A 26,308-nucleotide genomic window follows, 5' to 3' on the forward strand; every position below is an offset into this window, starting at 1 on the left:
TCTGATAATACCTCGTATCAGACAGTTGGCAGTGAGCCTCCTGAACGTATGCTTCTGTATCTTGCACAACTATAGCACCGCCTTTTTCTGCTCTGTGGATTGCTATAGTTGAATCGGAAGCTAGAGATTTCAAAGCTTTCTGTTCCTCCACCGACAAATTATCTGTACTTTTAACTGGAATCTCCTCAGTTTGTTGTATATCTTGCATCACCAAATTTTCAAAAACCTGGATATGAGCGCCTGTGGTATCCGGAGTGGTCCACATAGATTTATTTTTTGTTTTCAGTACAGGGGCTAGAGAACTGGTGGAATTATCTTTGAAATATAAGGCTATTTTGCATTTCCGCACAAATTTGAAAATGCTGAGTCTAGTTTCGAATGAAGAATAAGATACTCGTGGGACAAATGACATACCCTGTTGTAACAAAGCTGAGTCAAAGATACCTTGAACAAATTAGACATTCAGGGGCATTACGGAGGTTGTCGCATGTTCTTCTTGGATCTGGGTTGTTGTCCCACTGTTCTTGAGGCTATCCCGGGAAAATTTCCCCCCAGATTTAGCGGCAGTATTGTCAACTATCTTAACATGAGATTTCTCATGGTTATCTGCCTTTTTTTCCCCTTCATCTGACAAATCACTAGATGTATGTGTATATGCGTTTTTTTCTTACTTTTGCTCTGCCTGTTTGCTTTCATCCACAGCTAAACATACCCTTTGGAGTAAGTAGTCCATCTCATCACGTCTAAATTTGGTAAACTTGGTCTTTCTAAGGTGCATCCTTGTCAATCTGCTGTTTAAAGGAATCAAATTTTTCGGTGTATATTTCCACCATGAGAGACTGTTTAATCGCATCCAGTTTCACTTGATAGTCATTTTGATATTGTTTTAATTCGATTTTTGTAGTCTCAATAATAAGTAACATTAAGTCCAATGAACATTTATTGTGGTCCAAAAAGTTTTGATTATCCAAAAATAAACGAGGCTCTTTCTGAATTCGCAGCCCACATGGAATTCTTTTGGCCCTGCAATATTCCACCAGTGTTGACAGCGTGTAGCTCAGCTCTAATTATTATTTTTTTTGTTGGAAAAGCTTAACACCTCCCAATCAGGTGTAACCTCAGGTTCTTAGGGTGAAAACGGATGATACCTTGACAATAGATAACCGGCCTGTTGCTCACTGAAAATGAGTGCATTATCCCAGCCAAAAGCGGTCATTTTAACTTCCCAAACAAAGATGCAGGAAAAACAAACTGGGGTATGCTGGAGGCTGTGTTCTATGTGATATTCTGCTTCTAATAATGCATGCTATAAGGGGGAATGGAAGAATAGCTAAAAGACTTTAATATCAGCAGTCTTTTTAAAAGCTCAGCTTCTCTCATTCCGACTAAAGTGATAACTCCTGCTGCAGGCTTAGGAACACGCAGCAAGTGCCAGAGCTTTGGCATGGTGTCTGAGATTTTTCCAGTTATGCTGAATGCTTCTGGCATCTCTTTCCTACACAGAATTTTATTACTTGCAACCTCCTTGACCTACGTTTAAGAGTTACAAGTAACAAAGATTTATGTGAGCAAATTGACATCCATCCCCGAAAATGTCATGGTATTTGGATTTAGGAATGGTTGTAAGGTGCCAAGTTGGTCAGTTACGGCTTTTTTTTTTTTTTGAACAGACAGTAACAGTGTTCAGACAGAGGTATTGTACATTTTAGGATACACTGAACCTGTTCTCCAGCACCTGTTGCCCCCTTTATTTTATTTATTTATTTGTTTGTTTCATTTGTATCCCACATTTTCACACCTTTTTGCAGGATCAGTGTGGCTTACATGGTACCGCAATGGGGTTCGCCAGTTGTGGTATGAACAAATGCAGGTGTTGTTGTGGAAAAGAAGGTTCATGTTTGGTAGATACATTGGGTTAAGTTAGGGAGGGGGGATGAGGGTTAAGGTATGTTCATTATAGTCTTTGGTATCTCAGAGTAGCTTTCCCTCCTACCTGTGTCCCTGCTTCACTCATACACTGCCTTAACCTCCCCTCCTCCATTCTATCGATCTCCCATATTGTGTGGAAAACAGCATTATGAGTCGGATTCAGTAAATGGGAACAAAATACACCAGGAAAAATCAGCACTCCAGTGCGAGTCTATAAAGGGTTCTCCAGGATGAGCACCTTTTATAGAATAGTGCCCCCTTATCCAGCCATCATCCAATTTCTCTAGTGCACCCCTCCCCAGCCTTTACCCAGTCCCTCTCATGCCCCCTCCCCAGCTTTCACTAGTTTCTCTCATGCCACCCTAATCCTTCACCCACTCTTTCATGACCCCCCTCCAGCCATTACTCGTAGCGCTGCATCACACTCTTCCTCTCTCCCTGCACAGCGATTGGGCTGTATAGATACTTGAGCTGCAAAGTGTAGGAAGTAGGAGACGTTTTGCGATATCAGACTTCCACAACTTCCTGTACCACGCAGCTCAAGTATCTGCAGAGTCCAATCGCCATGCAGGGGGACAGGAGCAGTTTGAGGCAGGGCCGAGGAGAAGAAAAAACAACATTGGTGGTAAGAAATCCTGGGTACAGGGATGAAATTTCTAAATTTCTAGGTGTCATGGCCTGGGATTTGTCAAGCCCAGGAATAGGAGGCAGTATCCTATTGTGGATTAAGAACTGTTTTTTAAATTTTCATACTGTTCAGTGTAATGGTTCATCTAGCCCAGTATCCTGTTTCCAAAAGTGAACAATCCAGGTCACAATACCTGGCAGAAACCCAGATAGTAGCATCATTCCATGCTACCAATCCCAGGGCAACAGTGACTTCCCCATGTCTGTCTCAATAGCAAACTATGGACCAGGAACTTGTCCAAAGTTGTTGTTGTTGTTGTTTTTTTTTTTTTTTTAATCCAGATGTATTAACCGCTGTTACCACATCTCTGGCAATGAGTCCCAGAGCTTAACTATTCATTGAATGGAAAATATTTTCTCCTAATTGTTTTAAAAGTATTTCCATGTAACTTCATTGAGTGTCCCCTAGTCTTTGTACTTTTTGAAAGAATAAAAAATCAATTCACTTCTACTCGTTCTACACCACTAAGGATTTTGTAGACATCAATCATACCTCAGCCCCCATTCAGTCTGGCATAACTCCCTCCCAGCCACTCCCCCCAGCCCCACACACACCTCTTCCTCCACCCCCCAGCTTCAGCACATCTCCCTCCAGCCCCCCTTCCCTCTCCCCAGAGTCCAGCACATCTCTCTTCAGAAGGACAGAAATATAGCAACTTATAGGAACCAGTAGCTCTCCTAGTCAGAGGAAAGAAGTTTTTGTTTTGTTTTTTTGTTTAAATATAGGATAGAAGTAAAGGCAGCAGATTATCACGGAATCTATTGACACACACACACAGGTAAGAGAGTAGTTTAGAATCTATAAAATCAATCCAGAACATAAAAATCTGAAAATATATAAATTCAGAATAGTTTAGCTTCTGTCTTGCAGTGCTTCTCTGGAGTTCCAAACTCTCTAGGAATCACCCCCTCCCTTAAAGACATAGACTTTTTAGGCATCAGGTACAATGGTACAAATTAATTAAATTAAGCCTCGATCAATTCTTCAATAGGAAGAAGATTCAAAATGCAGATCTCGAAGTACAGCACCATTATTAAAACAGTCAATTTCAGCATTAAAAAAAAAAAGACACCAGGCAAAAGAACAGTTATAACGTCAGAAGGACAGAAATATGGCAACATATAGGAACCAGTAGCTCTCCAAGTCAGAGGAAAGAGCGTTTTGGTGTTTGCTTTTTTTTTTTTTTTTAAAGATTATACAAAGTCTTGAACACACAAACAATAGCATATTTGAAGCAAACTGTGTATCTCATTCCATCATGATCTACAGCTGGAATAATATCCCATTATTACCCTCTTCCCCTTCCTCTCCTTTCTCTCCTTCCTCTTGTCTCTCTCTCAAAGACAGTGTGGTACTGCAGAAATAAGGCTGAGGCATTGGAGAACTTGATCAGGAAGAAGAATTTAGTGATCACTAATTTTCCATAGTCTTTTTTATTTGGTGCATTTGTATCCCATATTTTCCCATTTCCATGCTCAATGTGGCTTACATTATGCCGTAATGGTGATTTTTTGCCCTAAATATAATTAAAGAGGATAATTAGGCACTATTTTATGAAGATATGTAGGCACCTATGTGCGCTTGCAAAGTTCTTCATACATCAGGCTGATGGTGCTTTGTGTCTTCATAAAATACTAGATAAGCAGCAAAAAATTGTGCTTACTTGCAGTTGTGAACATTTACACTAACTCAAGAGCTAGTATAAATGTCTGCATCTAGATTATTTAGACAAGTTCATGAGCATATTTTATAATCTACACGCACAATTATGCACTCTGTCATCCAAGCTCCACCCCTATGCACACCTATCAGCAACATATGTGCCATTATGTCAACATACGTACTTTATACCAGTCATTTCTTTATAAGAGGCCATTTATGTCTGTGTATGGCCATATGATAATGCCTCCCTCCACACAGGTTTAGTCTGCAGACCTCCAATACAAATGGAAGAACTAGACAGAGATCTGATTGATGATATTGTAATGGTGGGAATAAAAGGAAAGATAATACTGGAGTGACTTTAATCTACCAGATGTGGATTGGAATATCCCATCTGGAAAGAATAATTGTGGGTGCCTTACTCAGACAAATGGAAAGGAGAGAGGAATAGGGGGAATGTGAAAGGGGATAGACAGATTTAATCTAAGGACGTACTTCTTCATGGAAAGGGTGGTGGATATGTGGAAATGGCCTCCCAGTGGAGGTGGTGGAGAACTGTAAGTTCAAGAAAGGGGTCAAGCACAGGGGATCTCTAAGGGAGAGGAAGGGATAGTAGGGATTAGCAGTTGGTATACAGGGGCAGTCTGGATAGGCCATATGGTCTTTATCTGCTATCATTTTCTACATTTCTATATTCACAACATAAACAAGAACAATCAACTTACATCACGAGAGGCAAAATAGACCCACTAATATTTTGGCAACAATTCTACGACAACGAATGGACAACTCCAACAGACTCACCCCAATTTCTCCATAATTGGGACAACAGATGCAGAATCATATTAGACAACATAGCACCACTCCAAACCAGAACCTCATACAGAAAAAACTCAATACCATGGTTTAATGAAGAACTAAAAACACAAGTCAGAAGACTTGAATGTGCATGAAATAAGAAAAAAGACAACCCTACACTCAATGATTGGAAGCAACTACAAAGGAAATACAAATACACTATCAGACCAAAAGATCATATTATAAAACTAAAATAGGACCAGGCTACAAGGATACACACAAACTCTTCCAACTCGAAAATAATCTACTAAATACCATGCCAGTTACTTCTAATAACATAGATACCCCATCAGCAAACAACCTTGCTAATTACTTCAAAGAGAAAATCATAAAACTATGAAATATGATACCCAGCAACACAATTGATTATGCAAACCTCCTTGAGTGTCTAGACCCAATACATGGGGAATATCCAGCAGACTGAACATGGACCAACTTTGACTCGCTATTGATCGAAAATATCTCCCAATCACTCAAAAGATACACCAAATCGCAATGCAAATTAGACATCTGTCCTAGTAATCTGATAAAAAATGCCCCTCAACAATTCATAACAGACCTCCAGAGACACCTGAACTACATGCTACAAAATGGTCTCTTTCCAAAGGACAAAGGAAATATTTTACTTACCCCGCTACCTAAAGACGCAAAGAAAAGTACAAGTGACTTAACCACTTGGAGTGGAGGAGTGGCCTAGTGGTTAGGGTGGTGGACTTTGGTCCTGGGGAACTGAGGAACTGAGTTCGATTCCCGGCACAGGCAGCTCCTTGTGACTCTGGGCAAGTCACTTAACCCTCCATTGCCTGCCGCATTGAGCCTGCCATGAGGGGGAAAGCGCGGGGTACAAATGTAACAAAAATAAAATAACTATCGCCCAGTAGCATCTATCCCGCTAACAACCAAACTTATGGAAGGTGTAGTGACGAAACAACTCACTAACCACCTAAATAAATACTCAATCTTGCACGAATCACAATCAGGATTTCAATCAAACTACAGCACAGAAACAGTACTAGTAACCCTAATGAATAAATTTAAACAAACAATTGCAACTGGCAATAGCATACTTCTCCTACAATTTGACATGTCCAGTGCCTTCGACATAGTCAACCATGGAATACTACTACATATTCTGGAATACTTTGGAGTTGGAGGTAATGTTCTTAACTGGTTCAAAGGATTCCTGACAACCAGGTCATACCAAGTAATAACTAACGCGGCGATATCAGCCCCATGGTTACCCGAAAGCGGAGTCCCCCAAGGATCTCCCCTCTCACCAACCCTCTTTAACCTAATGATGGTACCACTAGCCAAACTACTAGACAACCAAAACCTTAACCCATACATATATGCAGTTGATGTCACGATCTATATCCTGTTCAAACAAGACCTAAAAGAAATCACCAACGAATTCAACCAAAGCTTCCAAATCATGCACTCCTGGGCGGACACATTTCAGCTAAAACTCAATGCTGAAAAAACACAGTGTCTTATACTCACCTCACAACACAACATAAATAAATTCACCACCATAACCACCCCTAACTTTTCCCTCCCCGTCTCAAACAATCTAAAAATTGTGGGAGTCACCACTGACCGAAATCTCACACTTGAAAACCACGTGAAGAATACAACGAAGAAGATGTTTCATTCCATGTGGAAACTCAAAAGAGTAAAACCTTTATTCCCAAGGGCCATCTTTCGCAACCTGGTGCAGTCCTTGGTACTAAGTCACCTGGACTACTGCAATGCACTCTACGCTGGTTGTAAAGAACAGACCATCAAGAAACTTCAAACGGCCCAGAATACTGCAGCCAGACTCATATTTGGAAAAACAAAATATGAAAGTGCAAAACCCCTAAGAAAGAAATTACACTCGCTCCCACTGAAATAACACACCAATCCACTTGAAAACGATCAATGAACTAAATAACTTCTGCAAAGCTTTGAAAACCTATCTCTTAATCAAAGCCTACCACGAAAACCCATAATTAACTAGAACTCAACCCCTATATTCCTTGATTCAGAATATCTTACTCTACAACTGCTTGACCAGATCCTCCTGTCTTCATTTATCTCTTTGTAACACCAACTGTATTCTTTTCCCTGTTATGGCGATGCCATAACAGATCTTTGTAAGCCACATTGAGCCTGCAAATAAGTGGGAAAATGTGGGATACAAGTGCAATAAAGTTCTATGAATCCACCAGGGTCAGGGTTTGACACTAGATCTAGTACTCCTTAATGGAGTTGTGTGTCTAATATCTGGGTGGGTGCCCACTTGGATGGCAGTTATCATCACATCAAACTCAGTCTTGGATTTCAAATACGCTTCAGTAAAACGAAGTGCTTGAAGGAGTTTGCTGGCAGGGGTGGAGGAAATGAGGGAAGTGGGATGCACAGAGGAGAAAGAGGTGTCAATGTAAATTAATGACAGGGGCAGCAGAACCTCCTCATAAATGTAGACCAAGCTCAAAGCTAGGAGTCCTGATTACCAGCCCCTGGATAGATGTCTGGCTTTAGAAGTTACTAAAGACTTAGTTGATTGATAACCATAGCATAATGAAAAGGTCAAAACTGCTACCACAGAATATTTTGGGCTTGATATTCAAAATGATTTAATGGTCAGGAGAAGCTCCTGCCCAGGTAAATTGTGCTGAATGCCTCAGGAGGGGGATATTCAGTAGCACTTAACTGAACAGTGCCTCTGATTATCCCCTCTGCCCGTCATGCCACTGTCTGGGTAGAGTCAGAATGGTCCCAGACGTTATGTGGTAGTATTCAGTGCCAGTGCCTACATTACTAACCAGGCAAATAGGATTGTTTAAATAACAGATCTAACTTTGTCTGGTTAGCTATGCAGCTGTGGTGTGGAATGTTGGCTGTACTCGCATAACTTCCGGGTACCACCGTTGACCCAGATATTCAGTGCCCATGCCCGGACTTTTTATGTCGTATAAAGTTGAAGCAAGCAATTAAACGATGCATACCTGGCAATCAGAAAGTAACTCTTATTGAGTCTCTCTCAACCACCTCTGATGTCTGCAGCTTGTGTGACATTGAAGCTGGCAGGAGCACTTTTCCTTTACTTTAAATGTGGATGCTGTAGTCCTGAATCCATTCCTCACGAATGATTAGACAGCAGCTTTTTTCCCTTGTAATCATTTTTTTTCTTATCCCTGGCTGCATATTCATGCTGGTGTTTAAGCTTTTAAGAAAACAGCTGTGACTCTGCTTGGCTGATCATCGGTAGAAGCAGCCTTCAAAACTACTGCTTGATTATCTAAATGTGGCATTAACATTCTTGCACATGAGTGAGCAGCTACAAATGTGATGACACTGGCAGTAACTTCTAGCAGAAGAAAAAAGCAAAATGAATGTTCTTCCTTTTGCCAGGACCCTTTCATTTTGTATTTTATTCTGGAGGGGGGATCATTTATATATCAAATGAAACTTATTTAGGTACATAGAGAGATTCACTAGTATACTTTTATTTATTTTATTTCAGAACTTGATAGACCACACAGGGTCCACAGTGGCTATTGTGCAGTTTACAATGAGAAAACAAGTCTTGGGGACAGGAGACCAGTGGGAGGGAGGGACCAAGTGCAGGTCAACCAAAAGCCTCGGAGAAAAGATAAGTTGTGAGTTATCTGCAGCAGGGCCCATAGGAATAAAATGAGCCCTGCTGCAGATAACTTGAGCTAAGCTTTAGTAAAAGACCCCCTGAAACAGGTTTCATGGGAAATACATACCCTCCCTTCCTTCTTTTCGTATCACTAAAAGATACTTGTTTACATACAAAAGCTTAGAGGGTTATTATATATAAGGCACACACGCACTTAGGTGCCACTTACGCTTGCCCAAAGCACTGTTCTGTAAGCTCACACGTAAGTGGTTAGAGCTCGATTGAAAAGGAGGCGTACATATGGGAGGAGCAGGGGTGGAATATGGGAGTGTCACTCGGTGCATGCTTCTTATAAAATATTATCAGATGTGCACATTGATTGACGGATCTAGGTACCCTCCTATGCCTGCCTTTGACATGGCATAAGCAGGCGCGCCTTCTTTTTTAGCACACTAGTGCAGGTTTATGCTAGTATTCTGTAAAAACCTCAGGGTGCCCCAATGTTGTTCTAGAATTGGTGCTCTCTGCACTGCAGCAGGACATCAAAAAAGGAGACGCCAATGTACAGAATTGCCGCCTTCCATAGCGTCCCACAGATCAATCCAGAGACGAGTGGGTTGTGTCCAACTTTACTGCTGCACTCAGTTTCATTGTTTGTTGGTTGTAGACTGGCAGTTGGATAGTAAGGTATTGTTTGTGGTATAATGCAGATTATGCAGAGAATGGAAGACTCATCCCTGAAATCCTTACGGACAGGATGTCATCTTAACATTTCATGTGAAAGACCGTGCCCTCAGCAGAAGCTCTTCTCTACACCTTGCTGGATCATAGGCTTAATGCTGGCTTTACGGAAATAAAGTGTCCCCTTACTTTTTTAGCGGATAACATTTTTTTAGTAAGTTAATTATACTGGGTTAGCATCTGAGCTGAGCTGGCATGTGGGGACAGTAGCACTTCTCTGCCATTCTTGGAAGCCTAAGTTACATTCCTGGCCTGCGTCCTGTGCAGCGTGGCACAGGCTGCTGTTTCTGGAGGCTGGCTGTCTTAAGCAGTAAGGCACACGTCTATAAACAACAAGGCAAGCAATCTGCAAAATCCAATATGGAAAAAGAAGCCAACAGATCAATATAACATCAGAAAGATTTTATTGAAGATACCGCATGTAAACAAATTGCCCAACACAGGCCGTGTTTTGCCCACCAAGGGCTGCGTCAGGGGCTAATTTGAAACCTTCTGAAAGCAGCAACTCTAAAAACGGAAAACTTGTGGTGTATAATAGATTGGAAAAAACCAGCGCATACAGCAGATGCCTAAAATTATTTGACTCTTAACACAACGCAAGCCTGTGTCGGGCAATTTGTTTACATGCGGCATCTTCAATAAAATCTTTCTGATGTTATATTTATCTGCTGGCTTCTTTTTCCAGGCACACGTCTATGACACGTTCCATCTTTCCATATTATTGGTTGAGAACCACTGCCCTACACAATGATCTCATTAGCACATCCTGAAAAGAAACCATGCTTGTTGACAGAATATATATTTTTATTTTAAAACTCCACTCTAAGAAAAATAACCAATACTTATACCAAAGGAAGAAAAAGCCTCAAAGAGCTCAAAATCTAAGCAGATTCACAGAGCTGGAAAGATCTAAACGATCTTTTACTCTTTCATCATCGGCAAAAAACCTTCCAATTGTTTTATATAGGTGCTTCAAAATCCCCACTTAAAGGCATTCCCCAATGTTCTATTTCATCTTATTGTTCATTTTCATAATAGTGTCCATAACAAATTGCAGCACAAAACAAAAGCACTTATCTTTAAAGAGCCAGAAGATATGCAGGATCAGAGCCCAGCTGTCACTTTACAGAAGGTGTACAATGCTCTCTGGCCAACGATGGCCAGCATTTCGCTTTGCTGCTTCAGGGTCCTGAATGATAAGTGTTCTACAAAAGGCAAAAAACTGTTACAAAAGGTCTCAAAAAACATCTATTAACACTCTGTATACAACAAATGCAGTCTTATACAGGCTTCATTACAGTACTCTGCATCACTCCATGGTCAGGGCAACAGACAAAATGGCTTCTATTTTTGCCGATGATGAAAGAGTAAAAGATCATTTAGATCTTTGCAGCTCTGTGAATCTGCTTAGATTTTGAGTTCTTTGAGGCTTATTCCTTCCTTTGGTGTACATATTGATTATTTTTCTTAGAGTGGATTTCTAGTGAGTGTTTTTGCAGTAGTGCTTTGGTAATCCACACCCATTTAGTATTGCTTTAGTGTATTTTTTATTTTAAAAATCTGGATACAATCTTTCTGTTCCAATCAATTGTTTAAAGCAGTTTAAAATAGAGCACACAAAATACAATCAATGAAAATAAAGTAAAACAACAAAAATTCCACTCCTAACTTCTCTCCTGAAGAGACGGCTATACTGTTCCATCATTTCTACTATACATGCCGAAGTAGATCCCACTTTAACTTTTTAAAATTGTAATTGTGAGCCCTCTAGGCACAGCATCTTACCTACTGTTTCTGAATGTTGGCTTGCAGGGAGCTTATATATTTAGTTACAGTAGATATTTTTTGTTTCTACGAGGGGGGCGCTCCATCCCTAAATTTTGCATTGAGGTGTTCATGCGTTGCCATGACCAGGAATGTAGATGTTCTAGGCTGTGAATAAAAGGGAGGGAAAAAGTGTGCATGGTGTTGACAGCCAAATTTTAATGGGCCCACTGGCCTGAATTGGAAATGTCCTACCTGGACCCTCTCCTGTAGGGTGAGACCTCTACTCCCTGATACAATGCATCCACCTGTTCAACCCTGATGTGGAGTTTGAAAGTTTAAAAGATCCCTATGTCCTATGCCCTCCCTTTCTCTAAAAAGCATTTTTTTTTATTTTTTGTGGCATTTTTATTAATATGGTTTTTATTACTAGTATCATTATAATGTTATTAATTTATTGTTTATATATTGGTTCTTTTAATCTATTTATTTAGAGATGTTGAATTATACTTCAGTCATTCAGCCTTGAAACAATATGTTCCTGTATTATGGTTTTTTTTTAAGAGCCCTTTTTAAAAACCTGTCTGTGTTTAGCTTTATTTGGATATTTGAGTCTGATTGGACTGTGCTGTCAATCACAGCGGTTGATGGGAAGGAACATCGTTCTTATGCCGCCTTCCTGCTGTAGTCATCTGTTTTGCTGCTTTAAATGCACGATTTAGAACTTTTTCTTCTAGGTAGATGCTAGTCTGGTACTTGTCATGCTGGTTTGGTGTCTTTTTCTTTTAGATTTTGGCAGTAATATGTTTATTACTCCCTGTTCTCTTCCCTATAGTATTGATTTTTCTCTCCTGTTTTCTAATATTGTAAAGATGTATTTTAGTTTGGTCTTTCGTTCTTGTTTTTGAGGCTGATACTATTTGTCCCCCCCCCCCCCCCCCCCAAAGTGGATTTTTGACACATTCAGTTTGACTAATTTTTATGTGTCTTTAAGACCAGTACTAATAGTCTTCACAGTGAGAGATGATTCTGGGGGGGGGGGGGGGGGGGGGGGGGAAGGGGGCAGTTTGTAATTTTGAAGCTAGTACTTTCTGGGCCCCTACAGTGGATATTACAAAAAATGGGGGGGGGGGGGCTATTTCTCTTTTATTAATTTTTTTATTTTTTTTTTTTCATATTTTTCTTTTCTTCCTCTTTTTTTTTTTTTTCTTTTCATTATACAGTTTTTATCCCTGGTGTCACTAATCTGTTCAATGTACATTTGTATATTAAGGGGCTCTTTTAGGGCTTCTTTTACAAAGCTGTGCTAGCGATTTCTGCCCGGTAAGTGAGAGGAAGCCCATTGCAGTAGTCCAGCTTTGTAAAAGATGCCCTTACTGAGCTACCATAGGTACTAACACATGCCTAACACAATGGTGCCCCCCCTGATATTCAGCCACTGGCAATGTTTTGGGGTTTTTTTTTTAAGTGCCGATACTCACCAGCTAAATTATCTCCTGATATTCAATGCCGGGCCATGTCTGGGCACTGGCATTGAATACTGGGGGCTAATTTTGGGTGGGCTGAACACCAGAGGTGTGGGACCCATATAACCTTCCCCTCCAAGCCGTCCAGATAAGCTATCTCCTTGGGACCTACCTGTATCCCTAGTGGTGCAGTGGGGTCATTGGGGGCAGGAGCGGAGCTCACCCTCACACTTGTCCAAAATGACTGCTGCAGCCTCCTGCAACAGCTCACAGTACCCATTTTGGACAGGCACCGCAAGGGACAGGATCGAGGGGGCTCTGCTCTTGCCTCCAGTGGCCCTACTGGACCACCATGGATACAAGTAGGCCTAGGAGTGGGCCTACTAGGATTGCTGGGGGGAGCGGGCGGGGTCTTCCAGGGGGCGGGAAAGAGGGAGCTCAGGGAGCATCTTTTTTTTTTTTTTTTTGTTTAAACAAAAAGCAGTGTTATGTGGGTTGCCTTTGAGCTGTCCTAAATTAGGCCACTTAACTATGCAGGTGCTGGCACTGAATATAGCTGACACCTGCATAACCTTGGATCCTCCCCAGTGCCGCACCCAGCACAGCCCCTGACCTGCCTACTTTTTAGTTGGGTGGTCTGTAGGGATATTTAGTGGAACTCTATGGTTAAGTACCGCTAAATATCCCCACTTAGATGGCGGGAAGCGATTTAAGTGGTCGGGAAAGGCTCCTGTCCGCTTAAATTGCTTTGAATATCGGCCCAATGATATTTGTCTTGGGGGTTTTGGAGGGGTTTTTTTGGGAGGGGATGTGTTTGAGGCAGAGAATGGGCGTGGATGCACTAATCAGTTACCACACTGAAATTAGCACTGTGCTAACTGGTTACCAAATCCATAACATGGAAGTCCAAAATAATAGGTGGTAAGTGGACCTATGTTAATATTAGCACACAGCCATATATTTAAAAAATTGGGAAAAAAAACTCTTTTTGACAGCCATACTAGAAATGGGCTTAGTGCGCAGGAAAGGCCTATGTAAGGATGCGCTAAGCCCATTTCTTAGTGCATCTTAGTTAAATGGTCCCTAAATCAGCTGGCTGCTCCTCTGGTGTGGGTCATCCTATTAGCTTCCCTTTGACTGCTAAAGTAAAGTCTTAGAGGCCCTTTCACTAAAGTACGCCGGAATCTGGACTTAATACTTTGTAGCACAAGATTTTATTGCTTATTTAGCCCAGACAATGCGGCACCTTTTGGAGGCATTCCTATATTTTTTATTGCAGGTCATGCATTAATTAGGTTAGCGCCGAGAGCTAATGTAGGAGCACTTACTGCCTCCTGTTTAGATTACACTAACGGTCCTGCATTAACGATGCATTAGCCTGTTAGTGCACGGTAAGTATTATGCACTAGCTGGTTAACGCTTCCACGCCCACTCTCGGCCCATGTCACACTCTCGAAAGAAAAATCCTAAAACGTTCAGCAGCATGCCATTTAGCATGCAGAAACAAAGGGTGTGGGGGTATTATGGAACAGCAATTTAGGATTGACCGTGGGGGGGGGGGGGGGGGGGGGAATAATAGCTGCATTGAAGATGATGTGAAGTATGTCTGGAGGCTGTTTACATGATGTCCGGTTATGTTCTTAGTTTAGTGGGACTTGTTACAATGCTATTAAAGAATAAAAATATTGGAAATTTTAAAAAGAGGGGGGACGGTGGGGTTTAAAAGATAAAAGATGGATGACACCGTAAGTGGTTTACTCCTCTCTTAACATATAGAAGCTATGACTACGCTGGAGTCTTGTATATCCAGGCTATTAAGTATGTTTCAGGGATGCTCTCATTAATACAATCGTTGGAAATCAAACATATGGGGGAAAAGAAGAAGGTGGGGTAGGGGGGTGGAGAGAAAATTGTTAAAATGTTTGATGACAGATTTCCACAATTATTATGATTATGGATGCTAGAATTACTGTTTTTGCCAAATGTTGGATGTTTCTAATTCGGTTTGTCATCAATAAAAATGTTGTAACATAACACGCAGAAACAGGGAAACTACCGCAAAGCTAATGTTGTATAATAGCTAAGTAAAAGTAACCAGTTACTGTACTTAAGCAAACATTTTGTCACTTTTGCTTATAAAGAAGTACAGGAAGCATTTGTTACTTTACTTTTACTGAAGTAATAGTTTTGCCTATTTTTTTGCTACTTTTACTTAGTTACATCTGATGCTTGCAGTTAAAAGTGGAAGCGGAAGTAAGACATAAATGATTTCCTCAGTAAACCAAATGAAGCAGGAAAAACCAGAACAGAATGCAAAATGGGTCATGCAATTAACTCTCTCAAGTTGCTTTTCAGGGCATAGAGCCTATGAGAACATTAGAGTTGTCTGTGTTTATTGGATTGGTTATTGGTTTCCAGCCAAACAGTAATGAGTTGGGTCACTTTGAAGCAGAGATAAAGCTGGTTGTAATTCTTAGTGAACAGACAAATGTCTGTACCACAACAGGCTGCTGATCACCCATGGAAAATTACACTGGGGTGACTGCCACTGGATTGATAAGAGTCTTTAGAGAGGAAATCTCCTTCTTTAGAGAAGAAATCTATTTATCCTGCTTTAAGATGATTGAATGGTTCCCATGTATTTAATGTTTTTGCATCAGTTCTTGAAGACGTTCATTCAGAGTTTACCATCAGACGTAACATTATTAAAACCACAACGGACATAACATTGACAGTCGCACGCATCGACCATTCAATTTAGAAATAAATAAAACCTCATCAGTCCTCAACTGGAATTAATTTTGGCTGCAGCTTTAGTAAACATTTAAAATCATTTACACTAATAAAATTCATTGAACTCAGTTCAATTTATAGTCTTAACATACTACATACTAAAATGGTATCCAGAGCGGCTTATAACAATTTGGAGCCAATTGGTAGCAAAACTAGATCCCTTCATTCACCAAACTACATTATATGAGCATTCTCCTCAGAGCGCAAAGCGGGAAGGGGTCACACAAGTGCCACTAAAGAAAGGAAGCCTCAATCCTAAACAGGGTAATCCACTTGAACACTTCCCGTGTGCTCAATCCAGGGAACACCCCTGCAACCCACAATGCAACCTTACATTCAAGACTGCCCCGGCATCAATACAAGAACCGGAACCGTGGCACACGAAAGGCCCAAACTAAAAATAGACTCCGGGGATAAAATTGCACTGCAAACCAAGGCACCTCAGAAATCTCGCACACAAAACACAGCGGACACAACAGGTAGTGAAGCCACTTACTCTAAAATAGAAATAATAAGCCAATAAGAGAACCTACCAATTCCTATCATGCTAAAATTTTAAAACATTAGAACTCCACCCTCATCCGCTGCTGCCTACATGCTAATAATTCCATTCCCTTCCCGCCCAAACAGTCCACTTTCTTCAGAATCCTCTCCACCAATCAACAGCCTCCTGTTCTCTTCCAATCAGTGCCTGCCCTCCTCACTGTTGCTTGCTAACACTAACTCCTTCATTATAATCATCCTAACCTTTCCAAACCTTCCACTTACTCTCTCTCTCATTCTCCCCTTACTGTCATATCTCCAAATGTTATTCTCACCCCTCCATGCTTTTTCCCAAATCACCTAGATTGACTGCCTCAGTCAGTGTTATTACCCCCACCCCCTCCAGTCTAACCTGGGGGGCTCCATAATTCCAACTTTGTGAAAGCTTTCTCTGTAACTGGTCAGTGATAATCAAGATGAAGATGCAAGTGATGAATTAGCACCACTTCTGATGCAGATGATAATGACAATGACAACAATAAAGCATTCTTTTCTATAAGGAAGTCAAGTATTTCAGACACACATTCCCTTGATCAGTACCTGCAGACCCATTCAGAAGACATCAGTAATATTGCAGCCTGGTCTGATTTGAAAGAAACTCCAAACTGCTGAAAACACAGCAGCCAGGCTTATATTTGGAAAAACAAGATTCGAAAGCGCCAAACCCCTACGAGAAAAACTGCACTGGCTCCCAATCAAAGAACAATTGCGTTCAAAATCTGCACCTGGTTCATAAAATCATCTACGGCAATGCCCCGGGATACATGATAGACCTCATAGACCTACCAACCAGAAACACAAGATCAACACGAACATACTTAAATCTCCACCATCCAAGCTGCAAAGGACTCAAATATAAATCAACCTATGCATCCCGCTGCTCTTATATAAGCACACAACTATGGAACGCATTACCAAGCGCCTTGAAAACAACATATGACCACCTAAACTTCCAGAAACTCCTAAAAACCTAACCTGTTCAAAAAGGCATACCCTAACGGTCCAACTTAAATGCCTTAACCCTGCAACACAACAAAATAAAAGCTCATACTGGACATAACTAAACTCTTCCTCCTATGATTCCCAATATGTCTGTCACACATGAACTATATTCTACCATAACCTCACTCTGTATTTGTTCATACTAGTATTGGCGATCGCCTCTAAGGTACTATGTAAGCCACATTGAGCCTGCAAATAGGTTGGAAAATGTGGGATACAAATGCAACAAATAAATAAAATAAAAATGAGTGATGAAAATTTGTTTGTAACGATATGGAAAATGTCAATGACGTATCCCATGTCTTTGCATGTCATCAAACTAAAACCAGCATAAATAAAACATGAAATTACATGTTTTATTGTTTGCCAGTAATCATGTGTACTCTTTCAAGAGTGTGTGCACTATTTGCAAAGAGGGCATCAATCACAAATGTGCAAACCACTGCTCATGCATGCATAGTGCACGCAGTTTTTGAAAGAGTGCACTATATTTGAACATAGTTTACCCTCTTTCAAAAGAGTGTGCACTAAATGACTTTTGTTCCCCTGACACAAAAATGGCCAAACAAAAATGAATAATATGAACATTCCCAGAAACGACATGGTACAAAATGAAAATTTTCTGGCTTCTCCTGCCCACTTTTTTTATCAGACTGATTACTCTTCCACTTCCTGCCAGTGCAGTTGTTGAATGTCTTTTCGGCCATGTTGATTTAATAATGACTCACATGAGCGACTGTCCTTTTCAAAATTTAGTTTTACTAAAAGCAAAGCAGATTGTACAGCAGTAAAGTTGAGATAAAAACATTAACAGTATTTGCCTTCATTGTAGTTGTGATATTTTTATATCTACTTTAAAAGTATTATATTAGGCAGTAATTTTTGTACTTTCATTTTTTACGTGTTCTTCGCTGTACTTATGAACACATGAGTTTATTTTTACTTAAGTACTTTGACTAGTACTTGAACAACGCTGAAGAAAATGCCATAACATGGTCACATGGTAGTCTGTTTTAACTGCACATTTAAGTTCTTAATGCAATTTAGTAGAAGTGCTTCTACTAAATTGCATTAAGAACTTAAAAGTGCTTCTCAGTAAGTTGTAAAGGCTTTTGTGAGAGAGTTGTTTTTGGGGTGGGGGGAGAGGAGAGCAACTTTACACATCTCATAATTGCCAGATGCTTTTTATTTATTTTTTTTATTATTCATTTGTCATGATCATGGTTATTTCTGATGGTTTCCCCATTTGCTTTTAGGGTTATATTTGTACCACACTATGGGGGAGATTCTGTATATGGCACCTAAAAAGTCAGCACTGAAATCAGGGCCGATTAAGCGCATGCTATAATTGGTGCCTAAATTTAGGCGCCAGTTATAGAATGCACTTAATTGATATTGCAATGCCTAAATCTACTCACATCCATTCACACCAAAGGAAAATGTGGCGTAAATCCTGGCACATAGATTTAGGCGCACTGGGCCGTATTCTATAACTAGGTGCGGAAATTTTGGAACACCCATTTCTCCACCCATAGCCATGCCCCTTTTTGCCTGCGCGCATTAGAAGTTCAGCACACATCGTTAAAGAATACGCTTGAAATTAAATATGACCAAAACCGAGCTTCTCATTTTCCCCCCCAAACCCACCTCCCCGCTCCCCCCGTTTTCTATTTCTGTTGATGGCTCTCTCATTCTCCCTGTCTCCTCAGCTCGAAACCTTGGGGTCATCTTTGACTCTTCTCTCTCCTTCTCTGCTCATATCCAGCAGATTGCCAAGACCTGTCGTTTCTTTCTTTACAACATCCGTAAAATCCGCCCCTTTCTTTCTGAGCACTCTACCAAAACCCTCATCCACACCTTTGTCACCTCTCGTTTAGACTACTGCAATCTGCTTCTTGCTGGCCTCCCACTTAGTCACCTCTCCAGTCGGTTCAAAACTCTGCTGCCCGTCTCATCTTCCGCCAGGGTCGCTTTACTCATACTACCCCTCTCCTCAAGACCCTTCACTGGCTCCCTATCCGTTTTCGCATCCAGTTCAAACTTCTTCTACTAACCTATAAATGTACTCACTCTGCTGCTCCCCAGTATCTCTCCACACTCGTCCATCCCTACACCCCTTCCCGTGCACTCCGCTCCATGGATAAATCCTTCTTATCTGTTCCCTTCTCCACTACTGCCAACTCCAGACTTCGCGCGTTCTGTCTCGCTGCACCCTATGCCTGGAATAAACTTCCTGAGCCCCTACGTCTTGCCCCGTCCTTGGCCACCTTTAAATCTATACTGAAAGCCCACCTCTTTAACATTGCTTTTGACGCGTAACCACTTGTAACCACTCGCCTCCACCTACCCTCCTCTCTTCCTTCCCGTTCACATTAATTGATTTGATTTGCTTACTTTATTTATTTTTTGTCTATTAGATTGTAAGCTCTTTGAGCAGGGACTGTCTTTCTTCTACGTTTGTGCAGCGCTGCGTATGCCTTGTAGTGCTATAGAAATGCTAAATAGTAGTAGTAGTAGCTTAGCGAGTTGTGCACCTAAATTATAGTCTGTGCCAATTAGTGCTCATTATTGCTTGTGAAGTGCTGTTTTCAGCGCCCATTAGATTAAATTGTGCGCGCTATTATAGAATCCGTTCCAATTTCGGCCTAGATCCTTAGGCATGCCGAAATATAGAATCTGGGGGTATACATCCAGGTAACAAATTAATTCATGTGCCTCTGAAGCAGACATAAGTACTGAAACTTATTGGGCTTTGTTTGATTTGGTCACTGACTGGGTCAGTGGAAAATTAATGTGGCTCAATTTTCCAAAGGCTGTTGTATTAACAGTCTTTTTTTCTACAATATAGCTTACCATGTAGCTGAGGGGCCAAATGCAGATATAGATGGGGACAAGATGGTACAGTCAGTTAGGATAAATAAATGGGTGGCTAAACTAAAGGTAAGTTCTTTGTATAGTTAGTCAAGATGTAAGGAACTGGTCTAAGTTACAGTGTGTGTAGCAAGCTAGTCCAGGTGCAGAATGGGTATATAGTCGGTCAACCTGTGTATTAAAGGCTTGGGGGAAGATCCGGGCTGTCTGCTTCCTGAAGCAGACGTAGTCTCGAGTTATACGTAGCCCCTCTGGGAGTAAATTCCAGACTGGAGGCTACTCTTGAGAAGGCTTGCTGGCAGGTTATCGCATCATGTAAAAAAAAAATTTTTTTTTACCTGGGTAAAAGTTTTGTACCTGGAAAATGGAGAGTTAAGTGACTTGTCCAGGATCACAAGGAGCCACCGTGGGAATCGAACCTAGTTTGCCTGATTTTCAGTTCACTGTGCTATTAGGCTACTTATCCACTCCACTCAAGCCATGATACCCTATTAACTTTGCCCACATTGAAGGAAACATGGGAAGTTCAGTGTACAACTAGAGTAGGTTCATTTGCTGCTCAGCACTTTGAAATGTGATGCTATTAAAAAAAATGCAAGAAAAGTTTTCTGGTATTTTGAAAGATTGTAGAAATCCTGCTTCTGCCCAAACCGTGACTCCATTGTATATTCTGTTAAGAAGTGTTGAGTATAGGATGAGGTTTTATAGCCAAAATGATGTTTTTTGTGATAACTGGATGCCTGACCAGAAGAGGGCATATTTTGCAGATGTCATATGATAGATATTGGAAATACCCAGCAGCTCAATGTTGCATGGTTGTGGGTATTAATAATGTTACAAATCATTTATTGTATTGAGTCTTCATGTTTACTGTTTCATAGGTTACTGTATGCTGTTTATATGGCATTAATAATGCTGTACGCTGCTTTGGTTTCTTTTACTGAGCTGGGGAAGTGGAATATAACTTTTTAAAATAAATATCTAAACTACTGTGTAAAAATAATTTCTACCAAGGGTCAGGTTTAGCGAGACATTCACAAAGGGATTCTGCAGGCTGTTTTTCTGTCACGGTAGCAGCTAATTATAATTGCATGCTAAGACATTAAAATGAGCTACTTACCATTTAAATGTGCATGCAAAGCGATGCACAGCCATTTTCCCAGTGATGCACAGAAGCAGCCCCTATTTTACCATTGGAAATTTAATGGGTGGCCAGGAGCTGCCGGTACTGCCTGGAATGATGGCTGAAACAATGGAGGGAAGAATTGACACAAGATCCGGACCTCGCGGACCATCTCATTTTTTTCCACTTCCTCAACATGCCAGGATCTGAAAATAGATGTCCACCTCCTGCTCTTCCCAAACCAAAACAAGGCAAAGTAGAGCTATGAAGCTGTTGTTTCCAGTATCCACATTGCTTCCCCTGTATTCCTATGTGCCTTCCAATCCCTGCAGTTTCCCTTCCCAGCAGGTGGGTGACCTGTGCCCCAGCATTGCTCCCTCTCCCCTCTCTGCATGCCTGCCTTCATGTTTTGCTGCCCGTTCACGTAAAAATCTCGGATCAAAGTTTTGGCACGTTCAACCAGATAAGAAACACTCCTTGCATTATGGCATTTTGCAGGCAGCTAGTTTACAGTATGCTTGATCTGTTCTTTCAAGCTGATTTGGACAGACATAGCCTCTAGTTCACAAACACATCACACAATGCTGCTGAAACCACATGAATTTAACAGCCATGCCACCAGCTCTCGCGGCAGACCAAGCACATCAGCTTCTTTCTCTCTTTCTGATCCAGGTAGAACTCCTCCATGCTCCGATCCCCCCCTATCGCATGCAAATCAGCCTTTTTGCAAAAGCAGCGAGCAACTCATTTGCATGCGATTTGCTTTGGAAATCCTTCTGTATTTCCAAATCGGGAATTTTTACCGAGGTGGAAATACAGACAGATTCTTTGCGGGGACCTTTGTGCATCTGGGTCTAAGTGTTTTGTCTGATACACATTTGCTTGCATATATTTGTGAAAGTAGAGCTAAAGTTTTTTCAAGGAATTAACTTCTTGCATAGGATATACAGTATTCTGAAGATTATCTCTTTGCTTTATCTTGATACAGGGCAATGCATATTTAATTCGAGATGTTGATGTAGAGAAGGTGTCGTCATTTGACAGTCCCTATGTAGATGCAATAAAAGGTTTATGGATTGATCCTGGGATCCAGGAATGTTATGACAGGCGACGGGAGTATCAGCTATCTGACTCAACAAAATAGTAAGTATTGGTTACATAACTTGATTTTCTTCTCTGTACGATTCAGAAACACATACACACACCATACACACACACTCCTGCAAATCACCCCTTAGAAAACAAATATAGATAATATAACACTAATCAGGTACTCCGTTTTCACATTTTCCATGTAACTTTTTACTTTATCTGTGCACACTGTAAGATGTCCTATATAAAAATTGATGAGGTTTAGCATATATTCAAACAGTAATGACTAGAAGAGTGAATAGGTTGAGGGCAGGATCATTTCTTGACAATTAATGGCTTTAAGAGTTTCTAAAAAGTCATTAACAAGCTAAAAATAACAAGTGCAGGCTTTCTATTATTGTATTTTTACATTATAAATCATATTATAAAAAAGACACCAGAAGAATGTACAAAAAAATAGAAAAAAGTTTAAAATGGTTTCTTTTGGTTCATGGTTCTAATTTTCTTCTTGGCTACACTGTTTAAGCTTATGATCCATGTACGTATATCAGACTGAGTAGCCCCATTGCAGAATCTCTCTATGGTGCTGTAATAATTCATAGCCCCAGGCCATTGCTTTTCACTTGATCTGCCACAGGAAAACCCTTCCTGTCCTTTAGTGGTGGCAGCCTCAGCATGATTCTCCTGAGACTTGTGCCCTGAATCTCTTGTTTCAGCCCCTCTCTCTTATCTCTGCTGCAACCACACCATACTGCAGAGGACAGGAAGAGAGGGATAGAGCAGTAAGGCCAAGTAGCAACAGTGAAAAGCAGAACAAAACTTCTTCTCTAGCCCCTTTCTATTATAGTGCTGCCAAGTTGTTATGGAAATAAGAGGGAGATACTGGAGCGGAAAATAGATCTTTTCTGTTTTTCACTTCTCTGCTGTATGAGTTCCCCTGTTCAGCCCATTCCTCTTTTCTGTTGTCTCTCCCAACCTTCTGGCTAAAACATAGTATTTTGTTTTGGGGGGTTTTTCTGACACGTAACTGTGCCAGCTATGCACCCTCCTATTCTATGTGAATGGGTGGGATTGGAGTAGACACTGACCCAAGCACTATATCTCAGAATTGTAGGGAGTTAGGACTCGGCTGACAGCAGAGAGCAAGAGTGAATCACCGAAAGCTTAAGTCAGGTCAGAGGCAGGGAGGGAGGGAACAAGATGATTGCTGATATGGTTTGAGGAAAGAAGGGAATGAATACTGTGAGGAGAGTGTAAGAAGTGGTGAGTGCTAGGGAAGGTCAGGTGAAATGTGAAAGCCTTTAGAGGGGAGATCAGTACAGAAAGTTGACATATTAGGCACTAGAGGTCAAATGAGGTCATTGGGGGGGGCTGGTGGTAAAATATACCATGGATTGCTGGGGAGGGAGATAGGGTCAGAGAGCTTTGAGGTTTAGAAAAAGGAGAGGGGATATTAAAACCTCAAATAGGGAGCAAAAAGAAAGGAAAGAAGATACATTAATAGGAGAGGAGGTAGGAGAAGAGGGTGATATGAAAGAGAGGATGATATGAAAGAGAGGATGGGGCTAGAAGGAGTAATGATGTGGGATAGGAGAAGGATAAGGGACAGGATGATTGAAATAGAAGTTCAAAGGAATAGAGAGGGCTAGATGTTGGGAATAGGGAAATGGTGAAATGACTGGAAATATAGTGAGAGAGTGGAGTTGGAACAGAGGAGGAGAGGAGAGATATGGATGGAGGGCAGAGAGGGGAAATTTATTGAGTTAAGAGGAAGGTAGAGGGAGAAGGCTAGAAGACCCAGGATGGATGGAAAAAACAACTTAGATTTTGAGTCCTAGGGACAGGAAAATACTTTAATATAACTCGCCTTGAGTACAGCTGAAAAAGGTGTGAGCCAAATTTTAATAAATAAAATGAAATAAAGACAGCCAGGTATTGGGTGAATGGGAACAAAAATTGCACCTATGATGGAGATGAGGGATAGACAGGGAGGAAAAAAAAAACCAGAATTTGGGGGAGAGGGGTGAATGAATTATGGGAGAGGAACAGAGAAGAAAATTAGGAGAAACAGGAAGAAATATGGGGAGCGAACAGCAGAAAGGATGAGAAAAAAAAGAGAATCAAAAGAAGTGAGCAGAAAGATTGAAGTGTTCAATCTCTTTTTTTTGGCAAGAGCCAAAAGAAGTAAATTGAAGTAGGGAGGACAACAGAAAAGAATGGAGGGGGAAAAAAAGTGAATATCAAAGAAAGATTAAAAAAACAAAAAGACACACTGAATCAGAAAAGCAAGCCAGAGACCCCAAAAGTTGGAAATTTTGATTTGCTGAGAGAGAATATTAATAACTTTTATTAGTGTAAAATATCCTAGGTCTCAGTTCAAAGTCTCTGACCCAGACATGACTCCCACACATTTACTTGTTGGGAATAGTTCACAAATTTGACCTTTCTATATCTTTGTATGCAGAACATATGCACTAGACCTGAGACTTTTGGATGGGGCTACAAATATTTTGTAATAACCATTTGAGACATGGTGACAGTCTACCAGACTACCCCTACTCAGAATGGATGCTTACTATTAGAATTCTAATGGAGCAAAATAATATCTCTGATAAACACATTTTACCCTCCCTCCTTTCCACTGGCAGGAGGAAAGCACTCTTGACCTTAGTCTGATGTCTAATATGTCAGACCCTCTTAATTTCACAGGCAATACAGGCTCTGCATCAGGGGCGTAGCTACCATTGAGCGAGCCCAGCAAAATGTCCGGGGTTGCTCATTGGTAGTGACTGCCTGCTGTAGTGAACCCTCACATCCCTCGGTCCCTCTGCCCCCCCCCCCCCCCCCCGCAAGTCCATCATATCTCCATTTCTCTATCAACCCCAAACCCCCTTCCCCTCCACAGATTGCTGGCAAAAACGACTGAGACAAGCTGCCTCTTCCTGGCACATCCTGCCCCTTTGATGTAATTTCCTGTGGATGAGATGCACACAGGAAAAACCCGGGGTGCAGGTTAAAGAGATACTGAGAACCATGAGGCGAGAGAGGTTTTGAAGAGAAGCCGGACCTGCCCAGAGGAAGAGGGATTAAACAGATGATGGGCTGGCAGGGGGATGAGTGTGGGATAGAAGCTGAAATTGGGGGGGGTGGAATCAGAAGGAAGAGGGAGCTGGAGCAAAGGGGTTGGGGGTGTGTGAATGCTGGAACTGAGGGGAAGAGAGGGGGAGAAATGCTGGACTGGTGGATGGTGGAGGAGAGAGAGGAAGAGACAAGAGAGAGACAGGAGGGGGGGAGGAGAAGATATGCTGGACTAGCCAAGGAAGAGAGAGAGAGGTAGGAGGAAGAGAAAAGAAGCTGGACATGGGGATGAACAGAGACAAAAGGGGAGGGATGGTGACACAAGAGGGGGATACTGGACAGAGTAAGATTGGGACACAGAGAAGAGATGCTGAATATGGAGGAAATTAGGACATTGAGAGGCCAGATGCAGAACAAGGGGGGGGGGGGGGGGGAGAATAGGGATATGACAGTGAGGGTCACAGGAAAAATGGATAGTGGACATAAAGAGAGAAGAAATGTCAAGAGGTCATGAGACTCTGAAAAGAAAGTTAAGAAAAAAAACAGAGAAAAGTGGAAGAGAGACACTGGGACCAAAGCAATGATTAGATCACAAAGGTGGAATATGTAATATGTCAGCTTTGGGAAATGTGCATCTCTGATATTTTGTATTTTAGTTTCTATTATTATTACTATGACAGGTTTTCCATATAGATCTAGAATGTGTTTGCTTTTAGCAGGGTTTGTTTACTGGAGCTCTTAAGGGGTTCCCCTCTCCCTCCCCTCCCTGTTCCCATCCCTATCCCTACTACCTTGGGAGAAATTGCATTATAGGAGGGCCCATCTTAATTTCTCTGCCTGGGGCTCATTCAATCCTAGCTACGCCACTGCTCTGTATGTTTAAATATCAGATTGAAGCTTTTGTAGAATGAGGAATACCCAGGTAAAGATGGCTGCTTTTTCTGGGGAGGGGGAGGGATTGAGGATTGTACAAAGCTTGCTTCGAGGTGCCATAGGATTGCAAAACCTTTTGTTAGGTGTGCTTCCAAATAAAGGAAGATTGAACAGCATTTCCAGTTAGCAGAGGTTTG

General features: G+C 41.3%; 1 protein-coding gene across 1 annotated transcript in view; it reads left to right on the plus strand.

Annotated features, from left to right (window-relative positions):
• LOC115463315 (guanine nucleotide-binding protein G(q) subunit alpha) overlaps nucleotides 1-26,308 on the plus strand; it is a 344,151-nt gene that overhangs the window by 223,314 nt on the left and 94,529 nt on the right. The window contains exon 3 of the mRNA XM_030193718.1: nucleotides 22,057-22,211. Coding sequence (XP_030049578.1) covers nucleotides 22,057-22,211 — 155 coding nt within the window. The remainder of the gene's footprint in view (nucleotides 1-22,056; nucleotides 22,212-26,308) is intronic.

Source organism: Microcaecilia unicolor, chromosome 2 (genome assembly GCF_901765095.1).
Source record: "Microcaecilia unicolor chromosome 2, aMicUni1.1, whole genome shotgun sequence".
NCBI lineage: Eukaryota > Metazoa > Chordata > Amphibia > Gymnophiona > Siphonopidae > Microcaecilia > Microcaecilia unicolor.